Source organism: Aphelocoma coerulescens, chromosome 8 (assembly GCF_041296385.1).
Source record: "Aphelocoma coerulescens isolate FSJ_1873_10779 chromosome 8, UR_Acoe_1.0, whole genome shotgun sequence".
NCBI classification, from domain to species: domain Eukaryota; kingdom Metazoa; phylum Chordata; class Aves; order Passeriformes; family Corvidae; genus Aphelocoma; species Aphelocoma coerulescens.
This window is the reverse complement of record NC_091022.1, coordinates 13,903,786-13,922,777: the sequence shown is the minus strand read 5'-3', so window position 1 is coordinate 13,922,777 and position 18,992 is coordinate 13,903,786. Positions and strand designations below refer to the sequence as shown.

At 39.0% G+C, this 18,992-nt stretch overlaps 2 protein-coding genes across 3 annotated transcripts in view; both read right to left on the bottom strand.

The window, feature by feature from the left end:
* Positions 1–9,671: 9,671 nt before the first annotated feature.
* Positions 9,672–10,742, bottom strand: GPR88 (G protein-coupled receptor 88). The gene has a single exon (XM_069023254.1). The coding sequence runs from the start codon at positions 10,740–10,742 to the stop codon at positions 9,672–9,674; it is 1,071 nt and encodes a 356-aa protein (XP_068879355.1).
* A 3,107-nt stretch (positions 10,743–13,849) lies between these two features.
* CDC14A (cell division cycle 14A) overlaps positions 13,850–18,992 on the bottom strand; it is a 54,321-nt gene continuing 49,178 nt past the window's right edge. For both annotated transcript variants that reach the window (XM_069022562.1, XM_069022561.1), the window contains one exon: positions 13,850–15,663. In XM_069022562.1, the coding sequence (XP_068878663.1) occupies positions 15,615–15,663 (49 nt within the window). In that variant the 3' untranslated portion in view covers positions 13,850–15,614. The remainder of the gene's footprint in view (positions 15,664–18,992) is intronic.

The following is an 18,992-nucleotide window of genomic DNA, read 5'->3' as shown; positions in this document are numbered from 1 at the left end:
CTCCTGACCTCAGTAATTCCATGTGTGGAACACAGTTGAGTGATGTAGCAAAAGAAGGGCCAGGGAACAACCACTAATAGAGTTGTCAAGTTATTTGACTACTTATCTACACATACAGCTGAATTAGGGGAGCCTTACAATAAACCCCTCTTTGATAATACAAATGTGAGACAAAAGCATGTATTTTCCTTTAGAATAGGTCTTTTTGCTCCCCTTCAAAATGGGAAAATCAAGATCCTTACTGATGGTCTAGGCAAGCTACCAATGCCTTTGGAAAAGCTCTGGCACCATACCAGTACTAATACACACTTCACAGGACAGCAAGGACAGCATGGCTAAATCCTCTCACATTGCTGAAGGCATTTGTCTCTTACAGAAGAATCTCTGCTTTCAGATGAATAAAATTTGAAGAGACTTGGAAAATTCCTTGAGGTGCCTAGAAAGGAAAAATGCTAGAGAAAGTAGCTTTCCCTTCACCTGATGTGGTGGGAGGGTAATGGACTTCCTTGTATACACATGGAATCTGAGATCCACTCAAAGATGCCTGGTTTTCATTTGCCTTTGCAATATATGCAGGACCTAACTATATGTAAGCATACCACAAATCCAGTCCCTTTAATGAGGGTATGACTTCAGAACAAGAGCTGCAGTAGTAGAACAGATAAAGTCTCTTCCAGGTCTGGGTCTGACTCACGTCCTTGGCAGCTTCTGGTGAGCCAGGACTCACAAGATTCCATCTAGTTTGCTTAGGCTTTCTTTCTAATTCACTGCTGTGCTCGTCACTACCAGGAGGGATAGGTATTTCCTGCTCTGTCCCATGAGCATGGTTTGCTCCTCCACTGGCACCATACATGAACTTCTTACTACTGGAGTGCCAAGTAGTTAACGCTGTTAACGCCTAATAGGAAAACAGCTGAATCTTCAAACATTTACTTCAGAATGAATATCAAGATAAAGATTTTTCACTAAATCCTACTAATCAACCAAATGATCAGGGTATATTAAGTCCTTAATACCTAAATAATACCTAATAAATTCTTAAATGATCAGGGTATATTAAGTCCTTAATACCTAAATAATTAACAAATTAATTGAGATTCCACTGGTCTTATTCCTTGAGTCTGTGAAGAGATGAGGATAAATGTGAACGATAAAGATAAGAAGATGAGGATAAATTACTGAACGTGTAAAGGTGGCATAAATGTGCAGCTTTTAGAGAGATGCAGTAGTTGTGGCCTTTGCAATGGGCTTGTATGAGGGAGAACAACTCAGATCACTGGCTGGCCCCTGTAAGAGAGCAGCTGCAGCTGAGCAGCCTTCTTGTTCCTAAAGAGCCGACAGACACAGCTGTCTGCACTGTGACAGCATCCACCAGCACCAGACACCCTTGGTTAACAGCTACAGACAACCTTGGCATCACTGAGTTTTTTCATGGACACTCTTGGCAAGAGCTTGTCCATAGATTATCTGAATAAAAGTATTTATTTAACAGGTACCTGTGCCAGCCTAAGAATGGTTGGCACATAAACAACTTTGTACAATCCTGCTTGAAACCAAATACTGATGTCAAAGTTACCAAATACACATGAAGCAATTCACCAACTTTGTTCCCAAAATCAATTAATAGAAAACAGTATTTCAATATAGTACTGTGTAAATGATGAGAATAAGAAACAAAAGAACACTTCAGTATTTCTATTGGTATCTCATTTACAGATATAAACTTGTATGGGCCATTCTACCCTGGTTAAGTTGATCACATTACTTTCAAATCATAGATAAGAATAACATATAATCAGCTATTTTATTCATTAGGTTAACATAATATTTATAGTGTTAGATGTTACTAGATGAGATAATGGTTAGAATGCTCTTAGTTTTATGTGTAGTGGGTTTTTATTCTGAATTATTTGCTCCAGAAGTTGAATTCACACAGATTCCTCAATATGCTTTTCCTAGAACATTTTTACATTTGGGAAGAGACTGTTTTATACATTTGTACACTTATGAGACAATATTTTTTCTTTATAATTAAACGAAAATTATCTCTGGAATCTAAAAGAAAATAGGGCAACTGTATTAATAAAATCTGAAGAAGCTACCAGATAATGACTTAAATTTTTTTCTCAGAGTTCTGCCATACATTCTACAGAAATCAGACCTATTTTATCCTCTGGAAAGCCACACTCTCTCTGCCACCCACAACCTGCAGTCTTGTAAACATGTGTCTCCCAGGAGTCCTGATCTCCAGATCAGCTTCTGGGTTTTGAGGGTCACCAGCTTCTGCCATGACAGAGACCTTGGAAGGAGCAGCCAAAACACCCAATGCACCACGTGCTCTACTGCAAAAGGGTATGGGCTCATCTACCACTCTGACATACGCTGCCAAACAAGTTTTCACATGATTTCTCTGAGCAATAACTTCATTTTTGAAATATTCTTAAATTCCCAAACTCAGGCAAAGGGATGCTTGTCAAGGGATATGAAGTTCTGACGAGTTTTTTCTATCTCAAATTAAATAAAGCCATAGTTCAAAAGGCTACATACTATATAATTACATACATATGTATATACATGTAAGTACATAATTCTTCTTGAATGTTAATAACTTAGTAACAAATATCTTCCCCTCAACGATCTCAAAATGTATTTGTGTTTGGGCTGATACCAAGCATGGGACACTATCATTTCAAGGATTTTTTTAGCATAGTATGACTACATTGCAGAAGGGACTATAATTATAATCTTGACATTACCATAACGACCGTGGTTGCTATCAGGTGACAGGTATTATATAGATAATCAGTAGACAGCAATATTTAATGATGCATGAGATAAAAGAAAATTAATTCATGCCTTTAATTCAGCTCAGAGCCATCATTTGTTAAATTTGCATGTGACTTTTCTAATCCTGTTCATATGTACATAACAGTTACAATAAACAACAAAGAGCCAAGTAAGATATTTGCTGTGAAATCAGAGAGCTTATATTTACTCTTTATATACAATGAATAATTTTTGTGTTCCTATTTATCTCTATTTTTAATACAATAAAGTTCTACTGCCTTGATTTAATTAGCATATGAAAAAAAAGCTAGTAGCCACAGTGAAAGGCATAAAAAATGTCTTTGCTTGAAATCAAATAGAAGCAGTAGTGAGACTGGCTTTTTTTCTTCCCATGTTGCAACCTACCAACTCTTTAATTTAATCTGTCTGAGAGAAATAATGCCATAAACTGAGAAAAACTAATCCAGAGCAAGGGGAGATGCTCAGTTGAATGAAAGAGGGACAATTATGTTCACTGAAGGAGCTAATGTGGCTGAACATTTCAAATCCTGCAAGATTTTATCACTACCTTTATAAAAAAGGATTAATTGAAAGAGATATTTTTATGGAAAAGGACACTCCTGCAATGAAGCTATTCCAGTATGTGTAGATGGCCATGGGTGAAATGCAACAGAACACAAAGGAGTAATACTCAAACATAGATATGAAGAAGTACTACTCACATATCTTCACAATATTCCTGGTTACTAACTCTGTTCAAACTTTGGTGCTCCTGTCTCCACAGCGACAACACTGCTACAGCCATTTCACTGAACCTTAGAATGGAAGATGCAAAGTTTATAGAGAATCATAGAAACAGTGTTTAATGAAATGACATCAAAGTCAGGGTCAGAGGTTCTAGGCTGAGAAACTGGTTATTTCAGCACTATGGTACACAGAGGCAAGGCAGACAAAGGGGTCAGAAGAAAACAGAAGATATGGAACAAGCATGAAGCAAAGTTTGCAAAATGTTTTACAAAACTGACTATTTTTCAATTAATCATTTTTGTCTCTCAAGCTCTCCCTTTCACAGTTTTCTTCTGTTGCTAATGCTCCCTTTGTTGCTTTGCAACTGACATCACACCTCCATCACATCATCAACTTCAGAACAGATCAGGGGGGATGCAGCTCTCACCTGAAGCATAGCTTGTGCTTTTAATTCTGCCCGAGACTCTCACACAGCAGGTGAAGACAGCCTGAACACAAGGCATCTTAGGTCTTAAGGGAAGCTTTTCAGTAACAGCTGCTCTGTTCCTGTTCTGTGTGCCTAGGTTGTTGAACCACCAGAGCTGATTCCGTCCAATAAGGATGAGACTTATTCTTCCTTCCTTTGCGTTTCTTTAGTAATTAATACTAATTATGGCTTTCATCAGCTGTCAATTCTACAGCAGCAGGAAAACTTTGGAAGCAGGGGTGGATCTCAGAGAAGTACAGAAAAAAAAGACATTTAAAGAATGATGAAAAATTTTGGCAGAGGCACATTTTTATTATTCCTTATTTCAACCCGTTGTCTTACAAGAGGGTAAGTTCAGCCTGGTGAAGTCTGTGGTGCTACACAGCTCCCTTGATTGGATTGAGCTCCCCTTCCAACTGGCAGTTTGCTTTTCTTCTGAACAACTCTCAAAAGCTTGGCTTTAAACTTGCAACAAGTTTGATGTTTGGGGTTGCAGGTTAGACAACCTAGTTTTCCCTAAACACCAAACAGTTAACCTTCCTGGAGTGGTTATTATGCCTCTTCAGAAACCCAAAGCTACAGGCAAGAAGGCTGTTGGGGTCTCCCCCACTGCAACAGAAGGCAGCCACAAGTGGTTTTTTCTCGGGATTGTTTCCAGCTCTTTATTTTCATTAATATCCACCCAGACTTTTTGTAGGGCAGGCTCCACAGGGACCCTTATCATATTGAACTCCTTGACAATAAACAGACAAGGTGGCCCACACTCTTAAAGCAGAGCTATTTTCCTGTAAAGTCACGTTTTCCACACCAGAAGAGATTGTTAGATCACCATGTATGGTAACAGATTGAATACCTGCATAAAGGTGCTTATTCTGTAATGATGTCACTTTTGCTAAGTTACTAATATTGAACTCTTCAACCACAAAGGTTTTTTTCTCCAGCCTTCATACTATTTTTGGATTTTTTTTCATATTACCTTTTTTTTTACACAGCCTTACTCAAATGCAAGTATCTGTAAATATAGACACAGAATTTCTCCACTGCCCTACACAGGAAAAGCCCAACTTCAATACTTACTCATTCTTTAAATAGAAATTTATGTATGTGGGATTTGTCCATCACTCCTTTAGTCTTAGTTTACAATTGTTTCCCAAAACTTACACTGCTCAAGCAGTTGTGTCCTGATCAGCAGAATCAAGAACTTTTCCCTTAGCGAAAAAAAATTACAGAAGATACCGAAGAAAGGGAAAGAGAAGGAAAGAAAATAGACTATTACCCTGGTAAAATGATGACAGTGCATGGGAAGGATTGACATAAAAGAGCAAAAAAAAAGTAGCTTTCTTAGAAGTTAAACAGTCACGAGAAAAGCTATTTTCGCTGCCATTTGAGAAAGGGACTTCTGAATTTAAAGAATATTGCAATAATCTAGTTATGTGATTTAAGATGAAATAGAAAGCTAAAGTATATGTTGTCACTTTTTTCTTTAATGAAATGCTACACTTAAATGTCTTCATTTGAAAATAATCTGTATGTGGGTTTTTTTAAAAATAGCATCAACTTGGTAGTTAGAAAAAAAAGGTTCACAGTGTGCTTATGGCTGACTGAATCTGGAGGTTAGCTAAGATATTATCTCTGCTTGTCAGTCCAGTACTGCTGTTGAATGCAGTCTCCACAAGAATGCTGACACAACTCACACCTTTAGTCTTTTTTGATTTCAGAGTTTAAAGAAAATTTGCTGGTGTATGGAATGCTTTGTTAAAGGAAGAAATTGAGAATACAATTGCATGTTTTTATTTATTAAGAAAAGCATAGAATTCTATTTCCTCACATATAAAGAATCAAAGAATTTGAGATGGGTAATTTTATCATAATCCCAGGCCTCTTCTGGCTTCCAGATTTTTCTCTGTGTTCTTTCTCAGGATCAAACTGTTAGTGCCCCTGTCCTGCCATCTTCATCTGCCCTTGTCATGATTTCCCAGCTTCACTTTGCTGCCTGTACTTTTTTACAGACCTTTTTTGAGGGCAATGATTGCCCAGTTTTGGTGGAGACTCCTACTGTTGTAGCTACCTAATTCCGCAAAGCCGCTCTACGGCTTTTTATAACTATTGTAAATTAAGGGTAACTTCAAAAGGTTGAATCCAAACTATAACTTCAGTAACACCCTCTACAAGCAATTTTCACAAATAACTCAGGCCTTACGGTGTTATTTTGAGGCATCACAATTTTACTTTCAAAAAGCAGATTCCCATGTATTTCTGCATGGGCAATCCACAAACTGAGTGACAGATTTATTTGGGCCATAATACACCAAATGGCACTTTCCAAGCACATCAGTGCAACTGGCCACAATTCATCCAGCCTATTACTATCTCCTACATGCTCCTGTTTCCAGAAGCCCTGAGAAAATAGCAAGGGAATAGGCAACTATTGCACATGAGCAATGTGGCTGATCTGCACTACTGTATCACCACTACAACATAAATTCAAGGTTTTAATGAGCTCACACCTCCCATCTAATGCACATGAAGCCAGCTGATACATGTCAATGCAAGCCAGCCTAGGAAGGGCAGCTTTAGGCCATGCTCAGACAACTTGCTTGGCACAACACCAGAGAAAAGGAGCAACTCAGTTCAACAAAACCTCATTTGAATTGCTGACAGGATTTTCCATCATCTTCACTTACACCTCTTGAAATACTGTTTGGTTGAGACATTTTAAAGGACAATTGGCAACATATTCCTTGTGTCTGTAAATTAGTTGTTTGAGCATGACAGAAATTCACATCGAAAAAAGTCACCATTAAACTAGCAGAGGACATGTATAAATCATCTGTAAAAGTAAAGCATAGAATGACAAAAACTGAGAATGAGATCCATTTTCTTAACCAAGAAGCAGTACCACAGAGCCAGGAGAACTTAAGCCAAGCCAAGCTTCCATTGCAATTTACCATGGAGTATTTACAATGTGGAAATACAAAGATTATGGCTGTAGAACAAGGCATACAGGACTTTTCAGAGCAGTAATTTCTCAGAGAAACTGATCTTGAGACAAATACTCTTTCTTAATTACTTTAAATTATTTTTTTTCTGTGTAATGCTATTTAGATCACCTGAGTATATTAAAACAGTCAAAGATTTACAGTCAGATGTAATTACATCAAATTTTCCAAGGGATTTCCAGTTGTTTTCTGGAATTGATGCATAGCATAAGGATAGCTGTCTGGAGTTTTGTACATCATAGCATTTTTATACATGTTTGCATTTAAAATGTAGTCTATATAAAATACAGGCATTTCAGATTTAACTTGCATGCTATTTTACAAGGGAAGAAGCCCAGAAGTTCCAGTTATCTGATGGTTTGGACATTGAATTCTGAAACATGTTATTGCTTTAATTCCAGACTAACGTGTTCCATAGCCAAAAACAGGGGAAAGGAGTTGTCTAATTTTTTATTTTAGAGTTTGGGGTTTTTTTTTGCTTATGGGCCCAGTATTGAGCTTTACCAAGTGTCTTGAGTTCTTCTAGCCACGGTGGGAGGTGGCAATATACATTCTTCCGTGGGTTCCAGCCTAAGGATTATTTTATAGTTGAACAGGGTCTTACCCTTACCACAAGGGTGGCCCTTGGTTGAGCTTTATTTTGGAAGTGAACCAGAATATTCTCCAATATTGGGATAGGTGAGGTTGAAACAGTTTTTCTTCTCCATTTGCTACACAAAGAAGCTAAAGCACAGCCACTGCGATTAGGATGAGATATTACAAGGATATAGTGGCTCCTTCACTCTCCAAGATATGTGCACAGTGTTAATAAAATAAATCTTGCATATCTTCTATGCTCAATATTTCCTTACTGGCCCTCCCTATCATTCTGATGCCGTCACTCAGAACACTGTCTCCAAGATGAAGGAACAAGTTTTCTGTAAACCTCAGGCTCTACGAAACTTCTCTTACTTTTCCACAGGTCCATGCTAGTGGCTAAAGCCGTTTTCAAGATGTTCATACATTTTCAGGATGTCAATTAAAAATCCTTTTGAGGCCTTCGTTCCTTGTGTTTTTCAAATCCTGACCTTAATAAGTATCTCCTCCATGATGATGGAGATTTTTTTTATGGAGGGAAACAAAGTATTGTTATGGGGCTTTTAGACACATCATTGTATCACAGATACCTAACAGGTCCTGGTCATGGCAAAAAATTAAATTATTCCCTTTCTCTTAAAGCATTTTCTGTGGAAACTCAAACCCCATCAAGTAAAGTGAGCAAAGTGTGTAGGGCATCATAAAATATGGCCAAAGGGCCTTTTATGTTATTACCCATCATAAAAGTCTTTTCCTTGTTCTTATCCCATCATTAAAATATCTTCCTGAGAGCTGCTAAGTTTGTGTCACCCAGTGCAACAAACTCTTGTTGTGACAAAGTTTCCTATGTTCCCATGAGTCCATTCTTCTCGAGACAGCACAATTTAGGTGATACTGCTTGCGGATGCCCATGGATTCAGAAAACAAGTACCTTCTTCCAGTCGTTTGTGTCAAAAGGCAAACACAGCACTAAGTATCATCACCATGAGAACAAGAGCAACCGTGTTGGCAAAGAGGAGGGAGGAAGTCAAGCAAAAGAGAAGGAAATACAAGGATTTAAAGACCATTCCTGAGAGGAATGGGCCTTCAGCACTCACCACCGCAGTTTTGGTGCGAGGAGCTGTCTCCTTTCCAAATGCCATACAGAATCTGTTATTTTGTATCTGGCAGAGGCTGTGAAATCATACTTCTGCAATAATATATTTAAGAGAAGCACAACAAACTGGTAACTGAACAGGTGACAAGGTTAGATGGACAATACCAGTCTTCACATTGCATTGTATTTTATCAAGTGTCCATGGGCAGAGGCCTTTGTTAAAACAGGCCTTAAAGAGCTTTCAAAACAAAATATCCAAACCAGATCACCACAAAGTTGCATATGTTTTTGTTTTTAACAATTTCCACAGACAGCATCATCCTGAAGTTTGCCAGAGAAAGCTGAAGGAGGGTCTTGTATGGAGCACAGAGATCGGGTATGCTGGGGGAAAGGAAGCAGCTCCCGGTGTCTGTGTGTGAGTGTGTGTGTAATGAGACACCTGCCAGTTCTTCACAAACGAACCTTGTGTTCAGGGAGCTCACTTCAAAGAACTACTTCAAATACTGAAAGAATTACATCGATTTTATAAAAACAAACTTGCAGTACGCCTCAGAAAGAGCTGTCTATGTGCCTGTCTCATACTGAACTCTTTAGAACATAACAACAGTTACGTGCGCTGCCATATTTACCGGTTATCCCAGATTCCTAAATCCACCGCTTTGGCTGGAGTCCTGGCCGGCTCCCGGGGGTGGACAGCAGCCGTGCCGGGAGCGGGGCTGAGGGCGCGGGCGGGAGATCCCACCCGTCCGTCCCGGTGCCTTGGGAAAGCACCCGGCGCTGCCCAGCTGTGCGGTGGAAGAGGGAGCGGGCAAGAAGTGCATGGGGTCAGAAAGGAGCAACAGGACAATGTGTAGAGGAAGAAGCGCTACCGGGGCGGGGGCCGAGGCTGCTCGGCTGCCCGGCGGGCGGTGACCGCCGGCGGAGATGGCGAAGCGGCCTCAGGGGCCGCGCCCGTTCCCGCGCGCGCGGCCGCCGCGGTCCTTGGCGCTGCCCCGGCCCCTCAGAGCGGCGCGGCCGCGGCGCTGGCGCTGCTCCCCGTGCCCCGGCGCCGCGGCAGCTGCGGGCAGGGCGGGGCGGCGGCGGGGCCCGCGGCGGCGGCGGCGGGGCGTGGGGCGGCGGCCGGGCCCTCGCCGCGGGGCAGGACGGAGCGGGCCGCGCGGCGGAACTCCTCGCTGCGCCACGTGTAGAGCAGCGGGTTGAGGGCCGAGAGCGAGCAGAGCAGCAGCCAGCTGGCGGCCTGCAGCGCTGGCGGCGCCGGGCGCAGGAAGAAGCCCAGGAGGCTCACCCAGACCAGGGGCTGGGTGCCCAGCAGGAACACGCAGCAGAGCAGCAGGACGGAGACGCTGCTGAGGCGGCGCTGGGCGCGGCGAGGCGGCGGCGGCGCGGCGGGGAAGGGCAGCTGGTGCAGCAGGTGGAAGTTGAGGACGCTGACCCGCTTGGCGCTGCCCCGCACCCGCCGCACGATGCCGAGGTAGCAGTGGAGCAGCAGCGCAGTCTGGCCCAGCACGGCCAGGGCGAGGAGCAGGGCGGTGTAGCGAGAGCTGCCGTCCGACTGGGCAGAGCCCAGGGTCCAGAGCCCGGGCAGCAGCGGGACCGGGAGCAGGGCGAGGGCCCAGGAGAGCCCGATCATGCAGCCCGTGTGCCTCCGCTGGTAGAGGGCCTGGTACACGCTGGGCAGCTTGGTGATGAGCACGTACCTGTTGAAAGCCACCAGCAGGTGCGAGGCCAGGGAGACGGTGAGGCCGAGGCCCAGGAGCCCCCCTCGGAGTAGCCGGTACTCCGCCGAGCGAAGGGAGGAGGAATTGGGGGGCAGCAGCCCCAGCACAGCCTCCTGGGGCATCCACAGGGCGCACACGCTCAGGTCTGCCGCACAGCCGTTCACGATGAAGGCATTGCTGGTTGTCTGCAGCTTCTTGAAGGAAAAGACTAAATAGATGACCATCACATTGGATAAAGTCCCTGAGATAGCCAAGACTGCGTAGAGCAGCGACAGAAAGATGCGGGTCCCGGAGGAGTCCTCCCAGAGCAGCAGCAGAGGCGAGCTAGCACTCCAGGAAGAAGCGTTGGGCATCTCGCTGAATGCAGCTCAGTTTTGACTTTGCCCTGTAAATCCCATCCTTGTCTGGGTCAGAAGTTCTGCTGCAGGAGTCCTCACGAAGCACACGGGAGGCTGTGCTGCTGAGGAACTCTAAGGCAGGTTTCAGTCATACAAGCTGCAAGGTCCGGAAAATGCTGTTTGCAGTAACGATCCAAAGAACAGCAGTGTCCAAGGCAGGTATGCAGCAAGAGATTCTACAGATTGTAGCTGGTGAAGGTGGGTCCATAGGGAGGCAAATGGCTGTTGGCAGACCAGAGCACGACTGAGGTTTCTGTAGCTGTGAAAACAGCAAAAGCAGCAGCACCTTGCAATCCGCAGCAGAAACGGCAGCAACTGATACAAAGCTTTGCAGTTTCTCCTGTGCCACAGTACGTACACTGTATATCATTCCAGGAAGATTCAGCCCTTCCACTCTTCATGAATTATTCAGCAGATTTTCAACTTGTTAAATCAAGGAAAAAAAAAAAAAAAAAAAAGCCAAACCCTATCACGCTCCAGAAATACTCCCAACTACACAGTCTGACTCTTTTCTCCCTGCCTTACCAGTGTTCTGGGTCTAACCCACTTACACAACTTTCAGCTGAAGAAAGGTTTTAAACCAGTGTCAGTCACTTCTGTCTGAAATACAGTCTATATACTGTAGAAATTCCTCTGCTGGATACTCATTTTTTAACAGATTTTTTTTCCTGATCTTATTTTTGTTAAGAGAAAGCTCAGTATGCTTCTGCAATCTTAGTTAGAACTGGTCTATAATAACAATATCCTTTCTGAACGAAATTTTTCAAACACAATAAATAGACCAATCCTTGTAAGACAGTACTTATTTGAGGAAGCTGGTTCTCGATCTGAACATTTTACATCTCTTCATAAAACTCAGCCTGTCTCAACCCACAGGAAATCCTGCATTGCCAACCTGCCAGAGGTGAACAGTGGTGTTGGTGAGGACACAGGTAACACAGAATTGGTGTAGCATTTAAAATGGTCTCACTCCAAAATCGGTTCCTGCGGAGATGAACGACAGCTCCTGAGGTGGACTAAAAACTGGTTGAAGAGTAGGCATTAACAATCCATTCCCAGATGGAGAATAATTAGTCATGGGATTCTCCCAGGAACTCTACCCTGCTTTACTCAAACAGGGACAAAATGTTAACTGTCCTTACCTGGACAAGACTTAGTAAGAAACTCAGTAAGAGAACTCACATTTACTTTGAAAAGCTTTTCAGATACGGAATGCTGGTTAATTTTGTGATGAGTTTAAGGAAAAAAGCTGCTTTTAGAGGTAGGTTAGATACAGGCTACAAAAGCAGGAGATCACAGCTCATAATATTATCTGTACCAAAGACCTTCATAAAGCATTTTTAGATACTGTTAAAACTCTTGATGCTAACAAATGGCAATACCAAAATAATATATTAGGAGGTAGTCATAATTGCAACATACATTTTTTCAAGTCAAAAAAGTTAGTTTGTGTGGGTTAATGGATGCTGCAATTGAGCACATCTCCTATTTGACAGAAAGGCTCACATTAGCAATTGACAGAAATATTGATCCGAAGGGGAATTTGTTACAAACAGGAATATCTATATTCATTTTTAATTAATTAGATGGCTCATGTGCTTAAGGGTAAAGACATACCTCAGTGATTTACTTGATCAGGTCCTTAATTACCATATTTTTTACCTGCTGCACTTTACAGTGTAGATCTAATCAAGTGTCAAACCTTTTGAGGCCTTTCATTGTTTAGCTGTCAGTAAAGAACAGTTATTATAGAAACTAAAATCCTCCTCTTTCTGCAGTACTCTAATTGAAAAATAGTCTCTGAATTTGTAACAAGAACTATCTCCCTAACTAAAAAGCTTCATAAAGCATACTTTGAAGAGATGATTAACTGTTTCATAAGATGTTAGCCACAGAATAATATGCCCAGTAGAGACCTTTAGATTTATTTAATCCATCCATTCACAGTTTTAGAGATCTTGTGTGCTACAGCTTGTTCTCCCAGAACCAGTATGTTCCTATAAGAAGGAACAGAAATGGTAAAGTTCAAGGACAAGTGAACACAGGATATGAAATAAATTTCAGGCTATATCTTAAAAGCTGCAAGGTTCTAAAAGACCTCCCTGACCCTTCAATGCCCCAGCATTTTTTGTTGTTGTTAAGAAGTTGATTGTTGTAGAATACTGACTTATTCATGAATAAAAAAAAATACTGTACATGAGCTGGTATGTATTTCATCTAATAAATCAATAAAAGTCTAGAAAAAGGCCAAGGGAGAGGTTGATTCCTATGTACTAGAAACAGTTAGCTGTTCTTGCTGTATATTATTTACTCTACCCATCCAAATCACCATCCATTATTCATCTGAATGCAGTGACAGAAGCCTTTTGTTGACCTTTTAGATCAGACTGTCACCAGAATTTGGGCAGCTTGGAAAGCATCTGCTCTATTCCCAGCTTTCCTATTCCTTTAGAATGGCTGTGTAACAGTTACACACCGTCCACATCTTCTATTGCAAGAGAGGCTGACAGGAATATTAAGCACTAATAAAGAACAGATAAATAATCATGCAATGCAACAAATTTGCAGAAAATCAGCAACAGAGTTCAACAAATGTTAGAACCATTTGTGACTAGTTTTTAATTGAAGGAAGGAAGGACAAAAAGCTACAGAAAGCTACATTGTTTCGATTCTTATGCACAAAGAACCTGCTGGTGGTGGGACTAAGAAACCTGTTGCACATGGAAAAATGTCAAGGTGTATTATACCTGTAAAAAGGGGCCTCACCCAGGAAGGATTCCTCAATCCAGTTACAGCTTTGAAATTACTGTATTTTGAAATATAACTCCATCATCATAATATCAACATGTTGATTAAATACCTGGCATTATATAAAGCAAATATGAGAAGGTTTCGAGAAATTGTTAAAAATAGTATCTATCATGCTAATGGCCTTTTGCAATGTCATCCTACTTTTAAGTATATTACATGGTTTTGAAGAAAGGTGGTGATTTTGAAGAGTTACCTTCAATTAGAGATCAAATCATCAAAAGATCTAAGAAAAAACCAAGAAACAAGGAGGCTGGCTTATAAAGGCATTTTATTATCAATTACCTGAATGTGTGTACATATATATATCTCTCTCTCTACATTTCAAAATTAATCAGTATTTTATTAAGGAAAACTATTTATAACAAAGTACATGAGAAAATTCTTTATGAGAGGTAGAATTACCTTACCATTAATCTATAATTCATATACAGTATATTGTATATATATATGCACACACACTACTTTGTGTGTGTATATGTTACATATACACAGTTGCAAAAATGTACAATATTGCATGTAAATTTTATTCAGTGATTTTGATTTTTATAGCTGCTCTCAGTATTGCTTTTTAACACTTTCAGTACAACTTTCCATAGCAATTTGTGATCTGATCTTTTAAAAAAAATGATGCAGCACTTTAGTTTTAAAGCAAATGCAGGGTACTCACAGGTTTTCAGGAACAAGATTGACAATTCAACCAGGTTTTATTTTCAAGTTTCTGCAGACACTGGAAAAACCAATAGGTAACAAATCTGTTTTGTATTTGTCTTGTAAATTAGTGGCAAATCAAATCCTTGGTTGCTTACGCTCTTTTCCTTACCACACACTTGTGGAGGTCTGAAAGTTTTACACACAATCTTTACTACGTCCCTGTACCACCACTTCATCCTATGTCTCATTCCTGATCACATCTGACTAAACTGTACATTCCATAGATTAAAGGGCATCTTTACTACTGACAAACATTCCATGAGACAGGAGCTTACTGTAGCCATATGCTTAACAAATTTAAAGGTTTATGAAGCATCCAATTGATAGATGAAAATTTAATATACTTCCAACATTTACTGTGTGCTGCTAAGGAAATTGTACACATACGGCCAAATGTAGGTTAAAAGCAAACAAGTATGCAGTGCTACCTAATTCATTGTACATTTTTACCAACTTCAGTTTGGTCTGCCTTCATTTTTGCAGCATATATTGCATAGCAAAAGTTAACATTCTACATTGAAAACACAACATAAATCCTTTAAGACAAATTGAAAGGGTGTTAACTGTACAACTGAATCATCACATAAATTACTTTTGTTGCAGTAGAGGATGTAATTACATCACATCTGAACAAATATTTTCCCTTTATTTTTCTTTCATAGTGTTTCCTTAAGAAACGTTAGCAGCTAGAAGTGGAAAGCAGACAATGTATCAAGTGCTTTTAGTTGATACTGTAATAACAAGTCTCTCACTAGTTAGACTTATATCAAGTTACCAGAAGACCAATTAATAAAAAAGTAAATTACATTAGGCTCTAAGCAATAATGATGGACCCATAAAACAAGAAAAATCTCTTGTTCATAAAAAAATTTTATATCTTTGATAAACATATACAAATTCTTTAAAATACACATTTTTGTAGCAAAGTAGACCCTAAATTAAAATATATTCTAGTTTTTACATAATTTTTATATATAGTTTACCAAAATATTCTCTTAATACATATTTTAACACTGTACACAAGTTAATAAATGTCTTAATGAAACTCATTAGAAATATATTCAAGCTGTCTCAACATAAAAAATTTAAATTTGTATATAACATGGGGGTAGTAATTTCCATAAATTCAACTTCAGTGCATCTGCAGTAGTCATTAACGATAAATTTCTTCCTGTTAAGAAGTCTCCTCTTGGTGTTAAGGTTTTAAGACATCTTGTATTGAAGGTTTCTCCTTTTAATGAGCAGCTTCTTTTCTTCAGTTCTTCTCCACCATGAAGGACATAGATTCGAAGAGCTCAGCAGGTTTCACCAAAGCAGCAAGGCTTTAGTACTGAACATACTCAGACTGAAGGGACTGTGCGGAGAAGAAAAACTGATTAAAACTCACTGGAGAGGTTTTATTTATATGTAACATGTATTTTTTCACTTAAGCAGTAGAGGAAGACAGAAAGGAGAAAAATAAACAGTTGGAGGGGGACTTGAATCTCTGCATAGGTAAAGATTAATAAAATAGAAGAAATTAAAATCTGAGTACAGTAAAGTCCATCAACTTGCCTGTTCCTACACTTAATTTTCCAAACCAATTTCTTGAGAGTCTTAAAGTGTTACAAGTCCTTTAAAATACCACTACTGTAATCGAATTGTTTCCACTTATCCTGAATGAGAATCCAACTGCTACTGTAAAAGAGTCAGCTTACTTTAGATGTTGATTCAGAAAATGATATAGGAAACATATGGTGTAGCTCATTATTGAGGAAAAAATCTACATTAGCAATTTTATGCACATGGATAAATTTATGTCTGATTACCAAAACCAGATGAAAATAAAGCACTGCAAATGGTTAATCTGGATTAGTAACAAGTCAGTATAATTAAGAGAAAACCATAACTTGGTCTACTGTATTTATTTATACTTCTGTTTCTACTAAAGTCTAAAGTTTTATTAGAAACTGATTCATCAGTTTAGACAGTATCCAATAATTTTATTAGCTCCTACAGAGATGTTTTTAAGAAGTCACTCTCATGAATAACTGGTCTTGTATACTGATGAGCTGTCCCAGATTAGTATGGTTATAAACAAATAGCAAATGAAAAACCAAACATATTTTAAAACTGCATCAATTCTTTAGAATTAGAGAGAACTACTGGAGACCAACATGACTCCTAAGACAGATTGGAACCTCACAGTTTTCTCTTCCATTTTCCTACTATTCCTAGCTAGTCATTCTGGAAATGCTCTTTGGTACCCATAGCGAAACCTATTAGCAGAAGTGCAGAATACAGTTATATATACCTTTATAGCTCTAACTAATATCACACAACCACATTTCCCCTATATTTTAAGTCTCAGTGTATATTTTCAAAGTTGTCTTTTAAATGCATTTTCACATCTTGAAGATTTGAGACCATCTGGATATTCCTTCCTAGAAAAAGTGCTGTCAGCATATAGATTTGAATACCACTGACTAAAAAGGGTCTGGTTGTAGTAAGAGCAAGGCAGAAGGAATAGCCCTTTGCTAATGAGCACTTGAAACTTCTGCTCTCTTAATGATCCTCCAGGCTTTCTCGTTTTCAGATGTGTATTTTAACAACTGGAAAGATGGTTACACTTAGTAAGTGCAGTATTTGAAATAGATCCATCAAAACTGAATCCCAAGTAAAGTTGATAACCATTAAAAAAAGCATGAAATGCAATTATATACTCTCATATGTTGGACAGCAATAGATTACTTTAAGCTTGGACAAATGAAAGATGACCAGAAAGCAATGTACACTCAAAGGCAGCAAGTGTTAGTTACAAAGAACTGTGAATGCCAGCCCTTCACTCAGCAGACAGTAGTAACCAGGAATTCTACATCATGATTTAGATAAAGAAGCAAACCATAAATTAAATTTAAATTCTGAAGTTTAAACTGTAATTCTTAAAATTGTTAGTAATGCAAGTTCCAAAAATAAGGAAAAAAAATCAGGGAAACATATAAAAAAAGAACAAATATCTAGCAGCATATATTGTTTGGAAACAGGATACCATGTTTTGGTAATTTTCATTACAGATGGGCAGGCAGAGTTTATTTACTTTCAAATGGAGAAATAGGTTTTCAGTGTGTTCCCACCCTCATCATAACTACTTCACATTGCAATGATTTCTTCCTAATGTTTCAAAGTATTTTCTGAATACAGAGAAATAATTAAATCTAAACAGCATCTTTCCCAGGTTAATCTATGTGACTTCACAAAAATTTTTATTACTAAAAACATGGTGATAGCTGTAACAACTGAGCTACTGTGAAATATACAGACTCACATTTGAGTTTGAAAAATTTAAATATAGCAGAAGAAGCTTGTTGTTTTGATTTTTTTTTTGCATTTTCAGGGAAGTAATTTGTGCTTTTAAATCTCTTCACATGTCTGAAGAAATTGACTGTAATGTTTCAAAGCCTGTAATTGTGGTTTTCTTCCTTTTTTCTTTTAAATCTTTTGAGGAGTTTTCTATTTTAAAATTTGTATTTGCCATGACTCAAAGTATAGCCTATGCTTCTGAAAGCTTTATTAAGACCAAAAAAACCCAATCCACTTTTACAAGTAATTTGCTGGATTTAACAAAATCTTATTTAAAATAGAGGTAAAAATAGAAGAAGAAAGAAAAACCAAAGAAAATTGACTGCTGAATTGCAAAGATGAGAGTATAAAATCAGTTAGTGGAGAAGAAATCTCAATGTGTATTCCTACAGTGATCCCATGCCATGTCAAGCTTGCCATTTTATACCCAAGTAACAGACATTTAAACAAAGAACTCATAACTAGATAGTTTCACTACCAATAAGGATATCTAATGAAGTTTATGCTGAAACAACTGCTTAGATCACTTTCATTTTTCTTCTTCAACAGGAGGCACAGAAAGCCTCCTGGAAGAGAAAATAGGCACCAGATCCACCGAGGCACTAGAACTGTATTTGCAGACATGCAACTGCTGGACAAAGTCAGCCTGAATTCTCTTTCAAGACAGAAAAACCCTACAGCATTTAGGGCTGTTTATTAAGATTTGAACATGCACTTTCCCCAGATAATTGCAAAAATGTAATTTAAGTTTTTTGAATTGTGCATCAACTCTCCCAAAACACTGTTGCAATAGGAATGTTGCTGCAGGCAAGAACTACTGTGAATACACAAGAGCCACTAAACTAACTCAGGATGCATTAGAGAAAATGCACACACACTTGAAGTGGTCCTGTGGGTCTGCTAAATTTACACATCAGCATGATGCACTAGTGTTTGTCTGTTTTTTGCAAAGCCTGTTCTATCTTTATTAATGGTAAGTTCTTATTAAGAAAAACTATGTTACAGGTAAAGATGATGTATATGAATTTTAAAACACTGCTAACACTTCTCAATTTTTTGGAAATGTTTCCATCTTGCCAGTTTCCATGACAGCTATAGAAGCAAAAGGTGACTCATCTTGAGACTACCCAGTTACATATTCTCCAATAAAAATACATTTTAAAGAGCAATATTTGGATTTAGAACTATTGTAAGAACAAAGCAAAAATCTTATAGCAGTACCTTAAATGTGATTAGACTTGAAGGGAGTAATTCTGCAAATTGTAATTTTGAGAGATTCTGTTTAATCAAAATACACACTTGGTAAAATTTGTAAATAAAATATTTATTCTAATTGAGTAGAAC

Coding starts and splice junctions, on each gene's coding strand:
- GPR88 (XM_069023254.1), bottom strand. CDS start 10,742: ATGCCCAACGCTTCTTCCTGGAGTGCTAGCTCGCCTCTGCTGCTGCTC.